The sequence below is a fragment of the Dendrobium catenatum genome, unplaced genomic scaffold (assembly GCF_001605985.2).
Source record: "Dendrobium catenatum unplaced genomic scaffold, ASM160598v2 fragScaff_scaffold_72, whole genome shotgun sequence".
Lineage (NCBI taxonomy): Eukaryota > Viridiplantae > Streptophyta > Magnoliopsida > Asparagales > Orchidaceae > Dendrobium > Dendrobium catenatum.
Genome location: NW_021318534.1, coordinates 3,488,216 through 3,509,798, shown reverse-complemented (window position 1 = coordinate 3,509,798; position 21,583 = coordinate 3,488,216). Strand labels below are relative to the sequence as shown.

Here is a 21,583-nt window from a genome sequence, read left to right as displayed (position 1 = left end):
CAAAGGGAAAAAATTATAATGTGAAGAAATAAATCATTACTATGCAACCTTAGGGTTTTCACTAACGAATAAAATCGTGTTTGCTAGTAGGTCGGTAGGTTTGGAAAATGAAATGCGGGGTTTCTACAAGGACCTTAAGTTCAGGGATCCTAATCATACACAAGATTTAGAAAACATAGGATGATCAAAGTTTTAGAATGTATCTCACCAAAGCAAGTCAACAGTGCAACCAATCATAGTACCTCCATTTGAGAGAAATGAAGGCAGCCGATCACTCAATGAATTATCATCCAAGTAGCTCCCGATGGACCTCACAATAATACAAAAAGAGAAATATGTGTCAAAATTTAATGTATCATAATTTCTAAATTAATTTGTATATGAACCTTACAAAAGACACTTGAGAAAAATCATATCACCACGTACTTTTTCAAAACTCACAAAATCATTAAGTGAAGTTGTATTTAAAGCAATTTATGATCGCATGACTTATGGTATATTTAATTACATGCTAATTAGAGAAGTTTAACATTAGAATATAACCTCTATGTGTTAGTGCACATGCTTTATACATATTATTCATAAGTATATGAAAATGATATGCCAAATAGTGTCTGATATTCTTAGAAAATAGAAAATTAGTGATGATATGATTTATTAAGCATCATCATATAGAGCTCAGATTGATTACATCTATATATCCTTAAGTGCTCTAACAATACATAGGATGAATAATTAATTTGACAATTCATCACACATTATATGTTTTTAACCATACAAGCATCAAATTACCATGAAGGGATATATGAGAAATTTTCATACGAACAACGTATAGAAATAAAACAATTAGACTTTGGAAAACATTTATTATCATTGGCATTCCCTTCGGTGATAAGTTGCTAAACTTGGAATTCGGTTGATCATGAATTTAATTTTTAAAGTTTTTCAATTCTAATATGCATCGAGGATCATGCCAAATAAGATAATCTTTTATGAATAATAATGTAACAAAAAAAAATTAAAAAAATATAAAAAGAGCCATAAAAGATAAATTTCAATGATGGGTTTGTGATAAGAAAAAAATAAAAAATAAAGAGCCCTAGCAGGTGAGACACAATTGTTGTCCGTCTCTCCATGAGTAGCCAAGGCACGATCGAGAGAAATGTTAAAGAAATGATCATTGTCCATATGACTTTCTTAGCATCTAAGGAGTTCGACAATCTCACAATTGAACGACACTCGACAAACAAGAAAATGGTGGATTGGAGGTTTTATGGTGTAAGATTATTTCCCTCTAATCCCCACCATGAATCACAACCCCCACTCCATTCAATTGCAAAACGCATTAGGAATTGCATAAGGGAACGACATAAATATGAGTACATAAATAGTTAATAGAGTTTAGTATATTTTATTAAATTAAATTTGTTTAAAATTAAATTTTAATAAATTTTAACTTAATTGACAAGCTTACAAGATGAGTCAGACCAAGCTCAAGCAAGCTCCGTCTTGCATAAAATATGTGCCGAGTATATATTTGAATTCAAACTCATTGCTCAATAAGCTCAATTAGTAAGCACATTAATAAGTCATTTCAAGTCGGCTCGACTCCCTTACAACTCTAGTAAGAATATATAATTTGAAGAGAAGTCTCAATATAATCCCCAAACTATTAGTAAATTTTCTCCTATAAATTCTATAATTTCAATGTGAACCGCGATTTGTAGAATGTGCAAACATGTATTGCCTGTTGATACACTCGGTGGATTCGCCTCCCAAGAAGGACGAAGGCTTTGCCGGCGTAAGCTCCGCCAACCGGCAGCCGCCAGGATCCAACTTTCACAGTGACTCCACAGCGACGAGCAGCAGCTTAAGCCCTAACGCTAAACCTATAATCCAAGTACTACACGGAATCGTTCACCTCTACCGCAGACCCCTACCGCTCTCATCTTCCTCTTCCGCTTTTCCCTCTTCCTCCTCATTTCCTCCATCCATCTCCGACTCTCTCCTTCCGGTTCGTCCTTCCCTGCTTCATTTCTTTACTATATGCTCCTTTTTTTGCCTTATTCTCATCCATTACTCTTGATTTCTTTAGGCGAGTCGTGGAATGCTTCTCTTCGTCCTTGCCGTTCCTGGTCATCTCTCGCCACAGGATTTCCTTCGCTTCTGCGGTTCCTATGCCGACTGTTCGGCAGGGATCCAGGTCATTAGGTAAAATTTCGAGGTCTGTTCTTTTCGGGTTGGGGAGGATGGATGGGGGAATTGATGAAAACTTACATTGTTTCAGGAACGACGGAATGGAGGATCGGTACAGCGTTCTGATTAACTTCGACGATCAGAAGAGTGCTGATGCATTCTATCTCAATCTAAATGGGTGGAAATTCTCTTCAGTTGAGGTAGTTAATGAGTATCCCGTTCGTTTATTTTATTCCGATGAGTTGTTTATGGTTGTGAGGGTTTCAGTCTTGACAGTGAATGCAGGGGGAGATTTGCCATATTCTGTTTCTAGCTTCTCTGGAGTTCACTGAGTCTGCAGAGATTGCCTGTACTCCTCCACTTGGATCCACTGAACTACCAACTTGTCCTGTCTGCATAGGTGAAATTTATTTCTGTGAAATTTCCTATTAAGCAAAGAGGAATATTTTGCATTTTATTTTCTATTCTCCTTTTTTTTTAATTTCTTTCTAAGGTTTTTCTATGTTGCTTTGCCTTATATTATGGTTTTTCTTAGAGATAAATCAGGGGCATATTTATTAAAAAAATTAGGTCATGATATCCTTATTAAAATTTTTATTAGGATAAATCTCAAAGCTATTAGATTTGCTTTGAGATGTAATCAAAATTTATCATTTAAAACAAATTTAATGGGTTTGAGATTCATCTTAAATTCTGGTAAGATATTTTGAACTAAATATTTTCCTATATTTACTATATAAATTGTAGATAGCATCATTTTTTTGTGTCACAAGTTTTACAATTGGTTGTTAATCCAATATCAACCTTAAAATATTTCATTTGATCTCAAAACCAACGATGATGGTTTTAGTAGAAGGCACCCTCATTTTTTTATGTAGTAAAATAGCATGTAATGTTAATGAAATTACTTAAACCATATTTGAGGCTCTTATGATTTTCCTTCAAAAACATTTGTTGGACGACTAAATGAGGCATTTAAGGGGAAAAATATAACTATGGTGTTTCTACAATTTCCTGTTTTCCTTTTCTGGATAATTTATTTATATTTGTTATCATGGTTTGGTGGTTCATATTAAAATTCTTAATATACAGGCATCCTCTCCTATAATACAATCTCTTTGAACTCTTTTTTGATCTTTCTTGGTAGTTTAATTGCCATATGTACTCATCTTATATATAATTATTTAGAAAGGTTAGACCAGGAGATAACTGGCATCACATCGACTACTTGTGATCATTCCTTCCAGTGCTCATGCATATTAAAGTGGGCCAACTCTTCCTGTTCGGTAAGCATACTTCATCTAATATCCTCTATTAGTTACCTGATTATTTATTTATTCGTTGTCATCATGTATTCATGTGATTTCCAACTATTTTTACCACAAATGCTCTTAAAGAATTATCCTTTGATGTTCTATTTGTATTCTTTAGTTTTTGTTATAGTTTATTTTTAACCAGTTTTGTATATTCAAGATAATTAGTCAATGATATATTTTGTAAATGCTATTGCTCATGAAGTGATTGTTGTTGATTTTTTGGGGATACCAAATGTGATTCCTAATTGATAAAGTCAGGCCTCGTTTGGTTGGTCGATGTTCTAGAAAAAGCTTGTTTTAAAGCGGTTGTAGAGAGAATGGAGTTTTAGAAATAATGTTTTATACAATGGAGTTATTACATAATATTGTTTGGTTAAATTGCTTTTTATGTGTTTATTCAAACTTTAAAATAGATAAGTAGTGTTTGGTACAATTAACAATTTCAGCTTTTTCATCATAAATTACGAAACTACCCATATATTAAACACAAATTTACAATTTTTTTTACTACTTACATAAATGAAAATATACATAAAATTTAAATAAACTATGTTTTATTATCTTAAATTTTGACGGTCCTGAGGTGGTTGCGGGATGCTAGTTTTGCTAAAATTCTGCATCAGTTGCCAATGGAGCATATGTTCGAACATCTGATGTGCACTCCTCTATAGAAAATGTGTCATTAACGGCTATTCTTCTAGGAGGTACACACTTGCTAGAAGCTTCATACGGCTCATTTACAATCATTTTCACATTCATTCCATTCTCAACTGCAAAAATGAAATATGGATTGACGTTACACAAGAGAATTTTCTGAATACAACACTAACCTGGTCGAACAGGGCTTCTTGCTCCCAATCGTCCAATTGGACGTTGTTTCTTTCCATGTCAATGTCTTACTATTCCATTTGCATTGCTAATTATAGATGCAGCCGTAGTTGCTTTGTTGGCTGGAAAATCGGACCACTCATGTTCATCGCAATTAGAAGGAACACACAAATCCTCTTCAAATCAAATATATGAATCCACATCCTGTTAATTTTCATCAAAATCCTGCTGCAAATCGAGATCGGCATCATCTAGGTGGCCTCGATCGGAGCATGGGACGAACAATCGAAAAGCGTCCTGACGAAGAAGACGAGCAACTGCAAGGTAAAGTAGACTTGTCGCAAGTGTAAAACTGAGAACGCACATGGAAAGGAGTTGCAGAAGAGCAGTGACGTTTCGTCTCAAAACGATGTTATTGACAAAGTCTTTGCGAGAAGCAGTTTCACCAAACGATTACAATTTTTTTATTTTCCCGTTGTAAAACGGAGAACGCCTATGAAACGCCCAACCAAACCAAGCCTCATAGAAATCGCTATAGAATTGATGATGATAAGATGATTTGGGTGGCTTGTGGTTGGTTGAGTTTCTAGCAATCCAAAAATATCAGATCTCTAATAATTGAATCCCAGATTCTCAATTGGTGTCAAGTTGATGCTAATGGATTAGAGAGGGTGAGAGGCTTATGCCACATTGATTTACAGGAGATGGAGACTACCTCTTATGGTTGCGTCAATTGAGAAAATTTTGTTGCTTGGCTTGGAGAGAGGAAGTTTTTTGCTTCTCATGGGCAGGAGAAAAGGAAAGTTGACGAAGTCCATGCTAGTTTAGTGAGAGCCAGAGAGCTTGAAATGTTAATTAAAATTATTCTATATTTTCCCTGTAGTAAATGCTATCACAATAGCTTTTGGTTCATGAAAGTGAAAACTAACTAGCAATATTATAAAAGGAACTATGCTTGCTAGTTAGGAAAGACATTTGGATAATATAGTAATATGATAATATCGTAAGGATATCCTTGTTATCATACTTGATAATATCTTACTAATCAAGGAATGATATGGAATATTACACTTTCTTTTAAAACAAAATCCTATGTTAATAAACATGATTTATACTTTGTAGCATAATTTCCTAGTAAAGATTGAGATAAAATTTAAATTACCAGAAGGATCATAACATCTCCTGAATCAAGGCATGCTACTCTAGCATTTCTTTATGGTTTTTCCCCTCACTAACCTTCCCACCGCCACCCTCATGCCCAAGTCTTATAGTTGGCTGTCAGTAAAGGTTAAATATGAAATTTGTAAGCTGTTTCGTTTACTTTATCAAGTTATTGTCAAGTGCAAGCTTTACTATCAAACGTGTAAATGAAACAGGGATATGATGGCGTGATTGCTGTATAGGTATTTTTTTATTTTAGGTATGCCAATTTTGTCAAGAACATTCTGCAAAACCTGTTTGCTTGCTGTGCGAGACATCAGAAAATCTCTGGATATGCGTCATATGTGGTTTTGTTGGATGCGGAAGGTTAGCACGTTACTTTTCAATCAATCAGAATGAATTCTATGTATTGAAGTATGCCCCTGCTTTATTAGCATCATTGACTAATTTCGCCTATATTTATATATATATATATATATATATGGGATCATTGTCTATAGGTATAAAGAAGGTCATGCATTTAGACATTGGAAAGATACTCAACACTGCTTTTCTCTTGATTTGGAAACACAAAGGGTTTGGGATTATGCTGGAGATAACTATGTTCATAGAATTAATCAATCAAGATGTGATGATGAGTTTTTTAAGATGAAATCCAACTGTAGATCTAATGGGAACCATTGTGAAAGTTGTGCTTTTATTGAGGACTCTGAAATTAGTGCAGCTTTGTTAAGCAGCAAAGTTGAAGTTGTAAGTGTTAACTTCTTAACTTTAGAATGGATATTTACTTTGTTGATCATAGTTGCATTACTCTACTTGAATAATTTTTACGCATGATGTTTATTTTTCTTTATAGATCATGGACGAATACAATCGCTTACTTGCCAGTCAACTTGAAAATCAAAGAGTGGTACTCACTTATAATTGCTCTATGATCTTGCTTTATTTCCTACAACTTGTGGTCACATATTTTTATTTGTTAGATTAGAAACTATTGCAAAAATTGAACTACATAATCATTTTAAAACTAATGAGAATGCATCTTCCTTGATTGACTGACAGTATTACGAAACTGTACTTGAAGATGCAAAAAAGAAAAGGGAGAGAAACATTTCTGAAGATGTGGACAGAGCTGTGGGTTTAAAGATGCAGGACATACAACTTGAAATTGAAAAAGTTTTTAAAGAAAAGAAGAATTTTGCTGAGGTATTGTTCCCTACTATTCTTTCTTAGTCATGAAATTGATTATGTACTTCTGATGAATTATTCGCTCCAACTTATAATTGTTTATTGCTTGCTTTTATATATCTATACTCTCAGATTAATGAAAATCTCATGAAAAGTCAGAATCATTGGCGTGAGAAGATCATAGAAATTGAACGAAGGTATCCCATTTCTTTGTAACCATTGATGTGTGTGTCTGTGTGTATAAACACATGCACACATGCGTATGTATTTATATGGCTTAATTTGTTAAAAAAAAATTTCACAATGTTCTCTATTCCAGATTCATTGATACAAAAGTTATTTCATGCAAAATGGTATATTCATGAATTTAATTAGCAAACCTGGCCCATGAATGTAAGATTTAGCCCCCTCCCACCTTCTCTCACCTCTTAAATTTGGTCTATTTCAAAACTATCTATGCAATCTGCAAGCACCATTGTAGCTTCCTGCAGGATTGCAAACCTTGTATTTGTTACCAAGAACCTAGCTCTTTTGTGTGGAAGCACTACAATGAGCAAATACAATGATTGCTCAAAGGAATAAGAAAGATCAAGCACCATAAAAATACCTAGATTTACATAGTTTGGCTAAATTAATAATTTGTGTTCACGGAAGAGGATATATGATCCAACTCACTATAAAGAAGTTGCGTAAGTGTATAAATAAAATGAGGCACAAAATAATGCACTTCCCTAAACTCAAATACGCCTACCTCACCCAAAAGCAAAGTGTCATAACTCTCAAGTCAAAAGTAATGAGTAATATGTGCACTTGTGGAGCTATTATACTTGATTTGCTTTAAAATAGTTCTCTTATAAGGTCATTATAAAATTAGTCAGTCAGAGTCTCCCTTTTTTTCTCTCTTTTTATTTCTTTTATTTTTTTCTCTCATACTAATAATAATTCTCTTTCCATTGTCGCACTGTAATTTTTAAAATCCCAATCAACTTCAACAAGTCTAGATGTCACATGAATTTAGCAGTTTTGGGGGAACTATTAAGAACATTTTTTAGAGATTAAAGTGAATCCATTAAGATCAAAAGTGCACATACTACTCATTGCTTTCCAATTTATAAGAGTTTAAAGACTTAAATTTTAAAAATCAATTATAAATGTGTTTACATTTTGACTTATAGTTATTCATAATACTACTTTAATAACAAACTTTTAGGGCTTTTTCATATGGAAAAGGGATAATTTGTATTAACTCTAAAACCATATATTTTAAATTATGTGCTTGTCATGGTAAAATTATTAAGTCACATATCTTAATAATTCTCCTATTTATGTAATCATGTGGCAATATTTAATGGATCTCCTTTGTGACTCCACATAAAGTTTAGTACCTGAAGTTCTTAAAAGCTCAAAGGGTTAGCATTGCGCAACCTTAACAAACCTAGATTGTTGACCTCATATTTGTATCGATCATTCGCATACTTTGTAGGTCGAGTTACCCCTTATACACATGTTCATTCCATACATAATTTTTTTTTATTGAGACCTTATTTTGTAAAATGGATTGTACTTTTGTGTTTGGCTCGTTGAGAGGAATCAAATGAATCTATTTGTACTCAAATCAAACATCGATTGATGCATGTCGAGGAAAGAGAACATTAGGTACTTTTTCTTAATAAATTTAATAATTAAAATAAATTTAAAGTAGTATAAGAATCTAAAAAAATAAATTTCATTTAACAAATCAAAATATGAAATTTTAATACATATAATTCATAAATTAAAACAATATATATGTAAATATAAATAATTACATTACAAACTTTACTCAAATCTAAATTTAAGTTCAAATAATTTTAGCTCTTAATTTAATTAGATCTCGACCTTCAATTTCAAATTAACAAGAGCTTGATGTTTATTCTTCTCCATGAAAACTTTAGGATTAATTTGGTAGCCACACGATGAAAAAAGTTATCTTTTCTTTCTTAACAATAACCTTCATCCTAGCCATCTAATTTTAAATCCAATGGCTGAAATTTATCCAAGAAAATAACAGATTTTTAAAGCTTTTTAAGAGCATCCATGTGATTTGATTTCAGCCCACCCTTGGATCAAGGACATGAAATGGGTATTTTATCATTATATCTTATGCTTCATTTATAGGTTTTCAAAAGGGGAAAAGAGGGTTGGTCGGGAAAGAGCTATAGGGTCTGCCACACACTCTTCATTTGTGCCTCTCTCACACGAAAATAACCCTCCCTTGCCATCTCTCCATCAATCCAAACAAGAAGAGCTCCTCTCCATTCGACTAGAAAGAGAACGAAGACTTCAATTTTATTTGTCCAAAACAAGAGGAAAAACAACCCAATGTATTTTGGTCAGCAAACAAGGAAGACTACAACACTTGAATTTTTGGGTATTTGGGATGGCATTGTGAACATTTAGAATTAACCCCTTCGGTTAAGATCTACATTTAACGCGAACATCATCGGGGTATATAGGATCATTCACTTACTAAACTTTGTCGACTCTTTCGGGCTGTCGACAGAGAATCGAGTTTCATAGGATTTATGTTTGTGAATGAATTTTCTTTGTTGGAGGCCTTGAAGGCCTTATACGAACGTATAAAATAGATATTCTGGCCAACACCCTGACCGTATATCTGTTTGACAATTCGAGCCGTGTCGACTCCTATCCATCTATATAGAATGATCGGGCTCTAACTACTTTCATTTATAGACCTGTTCAGTATCCCTAGATGTCACATGTGTTCCAATAACACGCTCGTCAGGGCTCATGCAAGTCTTGTGATTGCATTTATCCCTTTTGAATACAAATTATGGTGCATGTGCGAGGGCACTTTGAGATATTTAACACTGCTTAGTTGTGTGGTGACCACCATTTGAATCCAGCATTCTATTTGGAAGCTTGTACGCCTTCTGTCTGCTTGTATACGGGTTGTAGATCCGGTGGTGTGGTGTCGTACTCAAGCGGCCCGTGGTCTTTCATTACTTATTCTCCGCTTTTGCTTACAGGCGGATCGTTGCATTGTCAACTGATTGCCACGAGATACCTCTTTGTTCTGATGTAAACTCCCTTTCCTCATTCAGCGGGAGGTCTTTCTTGAAACCAGTGACTGATGCATTGAAAAGAACTTTAAGGATCTACAGTGTAGTAGACCTTTATAAGATGTAACATTCGTAACCACATAGTTGGCCTTCAAAATGAATAGAGGTATCTAGGTGCACTTGTCATTTCTAGTGTTTGTGGATGTCATAACTGTTTTCTTCTCAAATATAGAACCAAGAAGAAATTTTGGAACACTAGGAAGTTTAGTTCGAATTTGCTCAAACATCTCCTCCATTCTTATAGGAGATGTCCTTCTCATGGGAGAATTCTATCTGAGTAGGTACTTGTATTTGTCATATGCTCTTGTATACTTTTGTGTCTACAGGGGTCTTCCACAATGTACCCATTGTTGTTATCCACAAATGGATCTTGTTTATTTACAGGGCCGTTCATATTCAGTATAATCTCTTGGAAATGTTCGTAGAAGAGCTAATGTTCCTGCATCATATCCACCTTTCATTAATCTCAGGTGGTCGTTAGTTTACTTGTTTGCAAGGACGTGTCTTTCACTATCAATAGCTAGTGTTGCCATCTCAATCTATAGGCAAACTGATGCTTGTGTCTCGAGTTCTTCATTTTTGCATATAGAATACATTTATACTCTTTATAGTGGATTGGTATTATTTGGACTTGGTTGAATATCATTATTCATATGCATTGAAAGCATTGTTGCATTCATATCTTGGCCCTCATTAATGGAGGTGGGAGATACTCATCTATTATGTTGTTGATTGCTATTACTTGCAAGTACAATTCTTTTGACCTCATAGGGACTGTTCTTGAAGTCCGTTGCATTCATCAGCATTATTCATTATGCACATTATCTTATGTATTCATAGGTCTTGATGATTGATGCTTGCTTGCGATTTTTCAGATGCTGTGAATTGATTATTGTTCATTGCTTGTATGCATCGAGGTCCTGTTCTTCACGAGTTACCTGCTTGTTTGCTTGTATTTGTTTGAATGCATTAAGTTGTTATTCGACATTTACATTTTGATTTTGATTGTCCATTTTAGGATTTGGGATTCCATTTCTTGTAGTTTAGTTTAAGTTATGTTGTTGTTCGTACAAGTCTTCTGCACATTTTGTTCAAGTTCTACTCATTCATGTTCAAGTACGGGTTCTCTATATTGTTGCTCAAGTGAGGTCTTCTTATTGTTCAAGCTTTGTGCACTTTCAATGAAAATTAAGGCAGCATCCCGGCATATCCCCCATTTGGGAGAAATGTAGGGGAGCTGGGCGTAGGTGTCCATAGACACCAAGGCCGTATATCTTTTCATCCCACCACGCTACAAGAGCGTGTATGGGGCCTTCAACAATACCCGTACGAGAACACCAGTGGCTTTCCCCACCACGCTACAAGAGCGTGTATAGGGCTTACCCATCTCTCCATATGCGTCGCACTGGGCTCCCTCCTAAGGTGCTACGAGAGCGCGTATAGGTGGTTCTCCGATCCATCGCAAATATCTAAAATGGGATTTGGAACATTATACCTTGCATAGCAGTGTTGGCGGTGCTAATGTCGAGTTCGAGGCAAGAGGTCTCGTGGTACTTGAGGTCGTTCCCACCACGCTACAAGAGCGTGTATAAGGCCTACCCGCCTCGTCGCACCTGTCAAACCGGATTCCCCTCACCGTGCTACAAGAGCGCATATAGGGGTCCACCAACATGTCAAGCACGTCGAGGGCAGGATTTGAAACTTTATACCTGGGTAGGAGTCGTTGGCGACTGTGTCGGCTCGTGGATTGAGGCAAGGGAGGAGTAGTTTACGGGATTAGGCCGAAGAAGCGCGTGAAAGGGGAAAGTTACCTTAACGGCTAGCAAGTTCCCGCTTTGCTTCCGATCTGACGACAAGGGAATGTCGTCAAAGGGGTGAATTCAAACAACAGTGAAGGGCCGAAGGAGCACGTGATAGGGAGAAAGTTACTTCATAGCCAGCGAGCTCTTGTTGTTACCTCCGATCAAAGTGTTGCAACCTCTCACCGTCAGGAAGGAAAAGTCGTCGAAGGTGCGAAGTCGAGCAGCCGCGAAGGAGTCGAGGGAGCGACGCGTGCAACCTCATTCACAGCAAGTGAGCTCCGATCCTTGCTTCCGATCGAAGTGTCGTAACTTCCGTTCTGACAGGAAGGAATGTCGTCAAAGGGGCAGAGTCGAACAGCAATGGAAGAGCCGAAGGAGTGATTGAAGGGGAAGGAAAAGATCCATGAGAGGCCCTAGGCTTCGTTTCTTCAGGCTTTTAACGATGCGAGGTCGTGCCACGTGGGAGGAGCGTCGGGGACGTGCCTTCGACGTGCGAAGTAGTGTGGATGTCTGAGCAGGTATGGGGTTTTTTTTTTTTTTTTTTTCAGTATTACAGGTCATCAGTCACCAATGCAAGTCAAATCTCAAATTTAACTCATACAATGGAGTTAATCATGTCACTGTTGACAGTGGTCAAACTATGCAAATTGCAAAGAACAATCAATGCTTCTTACCCTACTCCCGTAAGCTTCATTTACCTTATTTATTTGTTGTTCCTTAACTTTAACATGACTCAATTTATGTTCATTGTCTTGCCTCTACCAAAAATTATTTCATCATTTTGATGCTTCCGATTATACCATTAAGGAATTGATGACCAATTATACTCTTCTCCATAGACCTAATGATAAAGGCCTCTTTTCATTTCGATTGTTTGATTGTCTCCCAAGCCATCTCCACTCTCAAATATAATTGCTCTACCCCAAAATCTTCCATTGTTTATCTCTTGGCATTGCCGGTCAGGTCATCTAACTTTATCTCAAGCAGTTTCAATTTTATCTAGCTCTTCTATAATTTTCTTTTTATTATGCTTTTGCAAGGTAGAAATGAGTCATTTTTTACCATTTAGTGTATCTCTAATTTGTAATTCTTTTTCTTTAGAAGTCATACACTCAAGTTTATTGCTCCATCTTCCCTAATTTCCAATTAGGGTTTCAAATATCATATCTCATTTGCTGATAATTGACTTTTTTATTATTGGATTTTTTCAATGTGTTTTAAATCAGAAGCTAATTCCTGTTTTCTAAACGTAAAAAAAATTTGCTAAATGCTAATTCAGTCATTATATAATAATTTTGAGAACTGATGGTGTCTGTGAGTGTTGCAGCACATGTTTTCAAACTTTTTTAACTCAATTTGTACTGGTTCACAAATACACTTATCCTTGCACCTCCCGACAAAGTAGGAGGCCGCACATAAGCATCACCACATTGTGAAAACTATATGAACACTCCTCTTTGATGCCTATGTGCCCCACAAGCTTTGGGTTACTATCTTGCTAACCATGGTTTTATCTTAATCGCTTGCCATCCTCAAATATAGGCAACATCTCTCCCTATCAGCTTCTGCATAACAAGTCGTTGGACTAAACTTTCCTTCAATAATTTGTTTGTTTATGTTTCCCCTGAACCTGACTCCAACCTTACACATTAAAAAAGCTTGCACCCCAATCAGCTCCACGTATTTTTATGGGGTATGCTCCCTTTTAAAAAGGCTATAAATATTGCAATCATTCCACTGGTATAACTATTACTCTCCATACATGTCGTCTCTGATGCAATTTCCAAGTCAAAATGTTTCCTCTGTTGTTTTGTATCTACACCACTTAATTCTTGACCTCCACTCACATTAGTTTTTGTTTTCAGTCTTTCCCAAACTGTAACTCAATCACTTACAATTTCTTCTGCCACAATCTGCTACAACTTTAATCAACCACAACACAAATTCCTCTCCAACCCACATTCCTCTACTGAATGGTCCCCATTATCAGGCATCACCTTCTACCCCTCTACAAACCAATTTTCTGCTTCACTGCGGCCTACTCACCCAACTCAATTCCTGCTCCAAAATTTCCAATCATCCTGTGCAAACAAGATTGAGAACGAGTCATCTGAAACCCAAACATTTTCTCAATCTATATCATTTCATTTCACCTCAAACAGATCCAATGTTATACATGTGGTTCCTAGATGAATTGATGGCCTGCTTTGTCAAAGTAGTTTCAGGCCTTGTAGTCTCAAGGTAATTGGATTTTGGTTCTGGCTCTGCTAAACCAAACCATTCTTGGAATCAAATGAAGATTTAAAATAAAATATAATTTAAATGCTAATATTGCTCTTCATAGGGCTCGTTTGGTAGCACAAGGCTACCAATAAGATTAAGGAATTGAAAAACTACCAGCTATTCGAGTTCTTATAACTGTGGCTTTACATCATAATCGGACAATTATGCAACTAGATATTTCCAATATGCTTTTCTACATAGCTGGCGCCTAGCTGCAAGAAACAGTTTATGTGGCAACCAAAAGGTTTCATTTATCCGCTTAAGCCCCAGCATGTTTGCCTTTTGCATAAAGAAATATATGGGCTTAAGCTGTTACCTTGCCAGTAGTTTGCCACTTCACCTGAATTTCTACAGCAACTCGAGTTCAGCCATATTGATCTCTTTCTCCTCCTCTATAAACAAGGTGACATTTTATTAACAGAATGACATCAAGGAGTTCTCCCAACTGTTCACTACATTTAGCCATCTGTTTAATATGCGAGACTTAGGCTTTGTCTTCAACTTCTTAGGCATGCAAGCTACCGCCACATTCTATGATTTTCGCTTGAATCAATCTAAATATGCCGTTGACATTCTCCAGCGGGCTGACATGATTGATTGCAAGCCACTATGAAATCCAACTAGCTCCAAACAGTTTTCAGCAGGAACATCCAACACAGATTATTCCTACTCTATATTGTTGCTTAGCTAGCTCATTACGAAATTTTCTCATCAAAAGACCTGCTGATCTTTTGTTTACGCTGAAACCATTTGTATGCTATCTACCATTTTATCAGCATTTTGAACAGCGCAAATGATTAATCACCATAGATTATGGCTTAATCACCATAGCACTCTTTGACTGCAAGCTTATTCTGACTCTGATTGGGTGGGAGACCAGTCTGATTATCAATCTACCGCAGGGTACTACATTCTTCTTGGATCTATGCCAATCTTTTGCGTAGTTGAAAAGAAATCTATTTGGCGTATACTTCAATAAAAGTTGAGTATAGGACTCTTTTAACTACAACCACTGACATAATCTGAATATGTTGGCTCTTAACTAAATTTACTATTCCATCTTCATTTCTCACATTTTATATTGTGATAATCTTTCATCAATTGACGTGGGCAATAACCCCTTGTTTTATGCAAGAACAAAACAGTTCATTCATTATTGTGTTAGCTCTTGAGACATTATCATTCACGACATTGCAACCCAAGAGTATCTTGCTGACGTTTTTGTATAGTCACTCCCTTACACCCGCTATAACTGACTTCGTAACAATTGATAATCGTAGGAGTCCTCAATCTGAGTGGTGGTAAAAACAGAAATATCCTCCATTATTGAATACCAAAGCATGCTCCTTATTTCGGCATTATCTCATCAGTACCATCCACTTTTCCTGCTATAGAATCAGAACCATACATGCACAACTTAATCATTCTTTCATTTTTACTATAATTGAACATTGTATATAAAAAAGGTTATGTTGTAGCTCAACTGGTGTAATGAAGTGAATTCATTTTCATATTTCTTCTTATCTGCATTTCTTTTACTTTTATTTTTAAGAGCATAAAAGAAGGTGAGACTGAAATTTAAATCAGGTTTAAGTTTTGACAAAAAAAGCATAAAACAGCGGCCTTCCGAGGACCCGGTTAGGATAGTAGAGATATTAGATTTGACTTATGTTAAGAAAGGTAGGGGTAGACCTAAAAAGACTTGGTTAGAAAATATTAGGAATGACCTTTTTTTATTAGATTTAGACGAGAATTTGACTTTTATTAGGACACAATAGAGAAAAAAGGATTCATGTAGCTGACCCCACGTAGTGGGATAAAGGCTTGATGTTGTTGTTGTTGTTGTTGTTTTTTGAGTCGCATGTATCCTACTATCTTTTTGAATTTCATTTTTCTCCGGTTTTAGGCATCTCAGATTTAGTAATCTTTGGAGAAGCAGGATTTAAAAAATTTACACCTCTTCTCACTATTCTTCTCTTTAATTTTGATCCTAAATACTTAAAATATCAGGATTTCATTTAACATTTATCATAATAATTATTTGTTAGAATTTAGTAACTCCAAGTTTACTAAATTTGTATTTGCAAGAATTGCTTAATCCTACTTGAATTAAAGCTCAAGCAAAAAATGCCTTGAGAAAGAGGAGACGTGGAAAAAAAAAAAATGAAGATTGAAGAATGCCTTTCCTTTTGGTTGTTTTCTGGTGATCTATTAACTGAAGTTTCTTTAAATTTTCCTTTACTAATCATTCATTTTATAATGTATTGCTCATATTTCATGCGTGATAACTAAAGATTACCTACTTTTTCTCATTACAGGGAGAGAGAAACACTAAGATTGAAGGATCAAAGGATCCATGAACTAGAAGAAGAGGTAATCAAATCATCTATAGTCTGTAGATATTAACTTTTAGTAGAATTTGAATACTTTTATGCTTGTTATCATTACAGATAAGAGATTTCACCGTTTTCATTGAGGCTCAGAAAGCACTTGATATCAAAGGAGCTGTTGATGATATCCGTGGGGGGACATTGTTACCGGTTCCATCACCTCTAACTTTGTCCCCCCGATCCAAAAGATCTGCAAGGATTACCAAAAAGAGAAGTTAGTTTTGATATAGAAGTTCAGAGTTTTTTTAACGTTAATGGTTTTAGATTTTCTATTGAAGGTTTTTAAGACCACAGGTATGTTTACCATGGACTCCTCTGTGAATAATGATATTTTATATTCAATTGTTCGCATATAGTATAAACTTTGGCTCTAAGCTTGATGAAGACATCCGACCGTGGAGAGTTTATCAGAGATAGGACGGACGATCGACGGCCACGATTACTCCGCTTTATTTTTGAGTTATTTATTTTATTTCATTTATTATTGTTTATTTTCCGATTTTACCCTCGCTTGAGGGAATAGGTGTGTTTGTGACCCTAGGGGGCACTATTGTCTTTTGTTATGTTATTATTTTTGGTGACTATTTATAGCCTCCTATGCTTATGATGTTTAATGATGATTATTACAAGAAATTTTTGCACTTGTGTGTTTTTGTAGAGCTTGAGAGTTCTTGGAGAGATTGCAGTCCCTAGGTGAGCGCATATCAATACCCACCAATTGCAGGAAGCGTCTGAGTTCGTGGTCCCCCCCCCCCACCCCACACACACACACAAACACACGAACACAAATCGCCATCATATTTCCCTTCCTTCCTCTCTTGGTTGAACCCCACCACCACCATAACCCGGCCAGCCTCCCATCTCCCACCTCCAAGTCGCTGGCCATAAGGCCCATCCCCTCCTCTTCAAACCATCGTCTTCAAGGCTCCCTTCCTCTAAACCACCGGCCCCAACCCTAACCTAACCCTAGCCGTCCGCCTCATTCCCTTCCCCTTGCATCCAAAAAATTCAAATCCCTATTTAATACTTTTCATTTATTACACATCTTATATTATGAAAGTTATTGATTTCAATTTCCAATCAATTTTGAATTTCAAATTATTTTCTAAAATATGATGACTTGTTTTAGGAAAGTTACTTAAATCAAATCTAATTAAATTTTAAATTGAATTTAATTTAAATCAATTATTCATAATTTGAGATTCTTGATAAGGCAAGCCATAATTCTCTTCCCCTAAACCTCACCCTACCTAATAATGCCACCAGTCTCTCCTTCCTTTCCCCTATCTCACTCACATTAAATTCCTTCCTTGGAGCCTCAATCAATTCTCTTATTAAGGAGTGTTTTTCCTTTACCTCCGCTTACTTGAAATTCAAAATTGAAAATCATAATCCCCTCCTACTCAAATATGAAAATCAACTTCAGATTTTATGACAAGAACCTCCCATCTTAGCCTTGGTCGACCACCCAACTCCTCTCTCCATCGTTGTTCTTAACTTGATACGTCACCTAAGGAAGAAAGGAGAGAAGTAGCAACACCACTTCCTCTCTAATACTTTACTAAACTTCTCTACCCATGTATGACAAATCCAAAACTTGATCACAGATTTGTGTATGATGATCAATGATAAATCAGCATTCTTAATTCTCCATTCTTTGATGTCAACTTGGAGATAGATCAAACCGTAGAAGAATACGTTGAGAGGATCGTGTTCACCCTCACCACTGTTATCGATTAACAATTCTCTTTCGTCCAATGGCAGATTGTTTCTAAATTTTGATCAAGGTGAAATTTTTCTCCAAATTTATTGTTTTTATATGTTTCCTCGTTAATTTATTGCGTCATAGGGTTGTGCAACCTATCTCCGTCTAGCCCATATCAAGAGTGCAAGTGAGTAGGATCAAAGTAGTGCTCAATCTTATTATTAATTTATGAATTTTCTTTGAAAATTCCTTATGCTATGCTAATCTTGTTTATGATTTATTATTCATGATTTTAATGATTACATCTAATTTGGCCTAAGCTTTAATCATCTCTCTATTATTTTAATACTTGTTTAAATTGCTAAAAGCTTATGTAAATATTACTGCTTTAATTCAAAAGCATGTAATTTTAACATTACATAGTTATTAAGCCATACAATCTTTTCTAATGCATTTTGGACATCATTACGAGTGCATTGGATCCAAACCCAAGTTTTGATTTTATCAGGTTGATAAAGTCAACTATGGTTAACCAAAATGCCTATTAAGGGCCCAAACATGCATTTCATATAACGAGATTTCACCATTATATGGGACTACCTCCATTTGGTCCAAATATCATTTTGACTTTGTTTGGCCCAACCCCAACTTTTGGTGTCCTGGTTAACCAATTTAATCATGGCTAACCAGATCAACCATATACCAAACCAAAATCAAATTCAATGCTTCAAGCGACTAAAACCAAATTGCCCACTTAAAATCATTCAATTGAATATTTCAAGCATGTCTAATACCCTCCTAAACATTCCCATGCATGGTCAAACCCCTCACTTACACTTGGTTATTCACCCAAATACTCACATTATGATTTCAAACACTTGGCTACTGATTTCTAACATCAAAGCTACACTCCTTTGAAATCCACCTCATCAGATGTTGATTGGTCAACTCAATCAACAAGTCAAAATAAGTCAAAATGAGTAGAAATAGATCAAAATAACCAAGCCACCTCATCCATCCCATTTCCCTCTAGATTTTTCTGCTTAACCTACTCAATTCCTTTTATAGCCAATGTATACTATTCTGCGGTATTTTTCTCCTGGAAGAGCAGAAACAAACGGGTGCATGGGTCGGCTGAAGACAACATTTCATCTATTGCAGCAAATGCAGTCAGCTTCGCATCTTTATCCTTCAGCCAAGATCTAATTTCGGTCAACTGGGTTTCTTATCAGCAATTGCTATTTCAAAATATTTGAAAACCCCCTCCAACCGAGTGGATCAAATTAAATGTGGATGCTTCTCAATTATTCTGCAGGAATTGGTGGAGTAATTAGATATAACAAAGGTAGATTTTTATTTGCCTTTGGTTTCAAAAGAGTTCACTGGAATATCTCAGCTCTTGAATTGGATGCTTTGATAGTTGTAAAGAAGTTTACTCAAAAATGGATGTATGAAGCTAAAGGTATCATTATAGAAGGGGATAACTACAATGTTATGAAGCACATCCAAGGCATTTTTAAAATGGGACCAGCTGTAAGTAACCAATCTGAATTACTTGATTTTTTCTTTCTTAGGAATTTCAATGGAGTCATTTTTCAATTTGTGAAGAGAGGTTGTAATAAGTTAGCGGATTCTTGTGCTAACCATGTTAGGTTGGGTGATTATACTTGGAATAACTTGATTATCAATTGCGTTCCTCTCATGTTCTTCAAATTGTTGAAAGAGGAATGTGATAATCTTAACTTTGTTTAGCTCTTTTTATTTCTTATTCAATAATATTGCTCTTTGCATCTTCTCAAAAAAAAAGAACCTACTCAATTCCAACCCAAAATGTTCCTAAGCTGCCCCCTTAACCCATGCCTAAGTAATGGTCTAACCAAATGAGGGATGAAGTGTGGTCCCCTCCTTCACATGAACCCAAACAACCCTCTCTCAATCATGTAAGCTTCCCTCTGGCTCCCAACCACTTTGGACAAGTGGCAGCCATCCAAGCAACCACTCAAACCCATCTTGGCCCTCCATTCGCCCTCAAAATATCCTAAACCCTCTAAAAAACTCTCATTCTAAAAAAAAAAAAACTTTTGCTCCAAGTAGCCTACAGCAGAAAATCTCTTCCCTTAGCTTCTCGAGGAGTCTCCTACCCTCTCCAACTATTTCTCCACATTTCTACGGCTCTCAAATCCATTATTAGTTAAGAGAGAGGGAGATAGAGAGAGAAAGTGGTGTTTGGAAGACAACTTTTGATCCAGCCACAACCAAGTTTTGGACTCTTTAGCAAAGTTGAAGAGGATAGATATTCTTAGGAGCAAAAAGAGACCAAGATAAAAAAAATCCATCTGAGAAATCTCAACTTTTATTTTAAAATCTCATTTGAAACTTCTCAAAATTTACAATGCAAGGAGTTTCCAAACTCCAGGCATTAGAAGATTAAACTGTCAAAAGCTTATGTTTCAAATTTTGTAGAATTTGATTAAGTATTTTAAAAGTTATGGATATTTGAAATCTCAATTCATTTTTAGCTGGCTATTTTTGTGCAATCTTGACCGTCTGATTGTGATTGATGCACGATTAGACGAACAACAACACATCGGACGGCCCATTACCTGTTGGGGACTAAATTATCTGATTGGTTTCGAGCACCGGTCAAACACGTCACCCTGAGCGCAACGTGGTCCATTCTTTGCCATCAATCAACCGTGGTCAAATCCGACCATTAGATCATTGATCTAACATGAATAAGTTACGCTAGATGGCCTAACAAGTGTCCTCGGAGCCACGAGGGTGGGCTGCATTTCTAATAATTAGTCGGTGAATTATGAAAAATTCAATATTATTTAAAATTAAATATTGTCAATATTCTCATGATCTAGTAGTCAAACTGGACTCAAAATTTGGTAAAAATTTTTTTGAGCATTTTAGGTATTCATGGTATTTATTATGGATCTTGGTATGTTGTAGATTGTTGTGGTGTGAATTTTCAATGTGATGGGTTCATTTTGGACGTAAAATTTTAAAAGTTCATAACTATCCAAATTTGTACGATTTTGTTGTGATTTTTTTTGTGGTGTGATTGAATATGTATCAGTGTTATATGAACTAAATTTTAGACCTATTGGAACATTGGTGACAACTAGGAAAAATAATTAAATATAATATATTGATAACTTAGAAAAATCTCAATAAATTATACACACATTTAATATTGGTGAAACTTTGCAACAGTGAACTTAGTGACACAATGAACCCTAGGTCTTAATTTTATTGAATTTTGAATCCATTAAATTAGAAAGTTAATGAAAATTAAATCAGCACTTTGAGGGAGGTGAGTTTCAAAATTATAATAAATTCAAATTAAATCTAAAAAATATAAATAATAACACAAATTGTTCATAATAAAATGTACAATCGAGGAAAATTAAAAGCCCCATAATGAGACATCGAATTGGGCTTCAATTTAATAATTAATAAAATTCAACAATTAATTAAAATAAATAATTAAAAATATCAAATATATTTCAAACTCTTAAAAATACTCATATAGGTTATTCCTAACATTTAAGAGTGATTTCAAGGGGTTTTGAGCGAGTTTAGT

At 35.5% G+C, this 21,583-nt stretch overlaps 1 protein-coding gene across 2 annotated transcripts; it reads left to right on the top strand.

Annotated features, from left to right (window-relative positions):
- The first annotated feature begins 1,684 nt into the window (after positions 1-1,684).
- LOC110100340 (BRCA1-associated protein-like) lies at positions 1,685-16,674 on the top strand. Of its 2 annotated transcripts, XM_020827791.2 has the most exons (12): positions 1,688-2,014; positions 2,096-2,211; positions 2,288-2,396; positions 2,482-2,596; positions 3,385-3,482; positions 5,761-5,867; positions 6,002-6,251; positions 6,358-6,411; positions 6,564-6,707; positions 6,822-6,886; positions 16,215-16,269; positions 16,347-16,674. In XM_020827791.2, exons 1-12 carry the CDS (start codon positions 1,739-1,741, stop codon positions 16,503-16,505), a joined length of 1,548 nt encoding a protein of 515 aa, XP_020683450.1. In that variant the 5' UTR covers positions 1,688-1,738; the 3' UTR covers positions 16,506-16,674. The 2 variants fall into 2 exon arrangements, with proteins under 2 accessions (XP_028551835.1, XP_020683450.1); XM_028696002.1 differs by lacking the exon at positions 6,822-6,886 and having other exon boundaries at positions 1,685-2,014; positions 16,347-16,488.
- Positions 16,675-21,583: the final 4,909 nt, after the last annotated feature.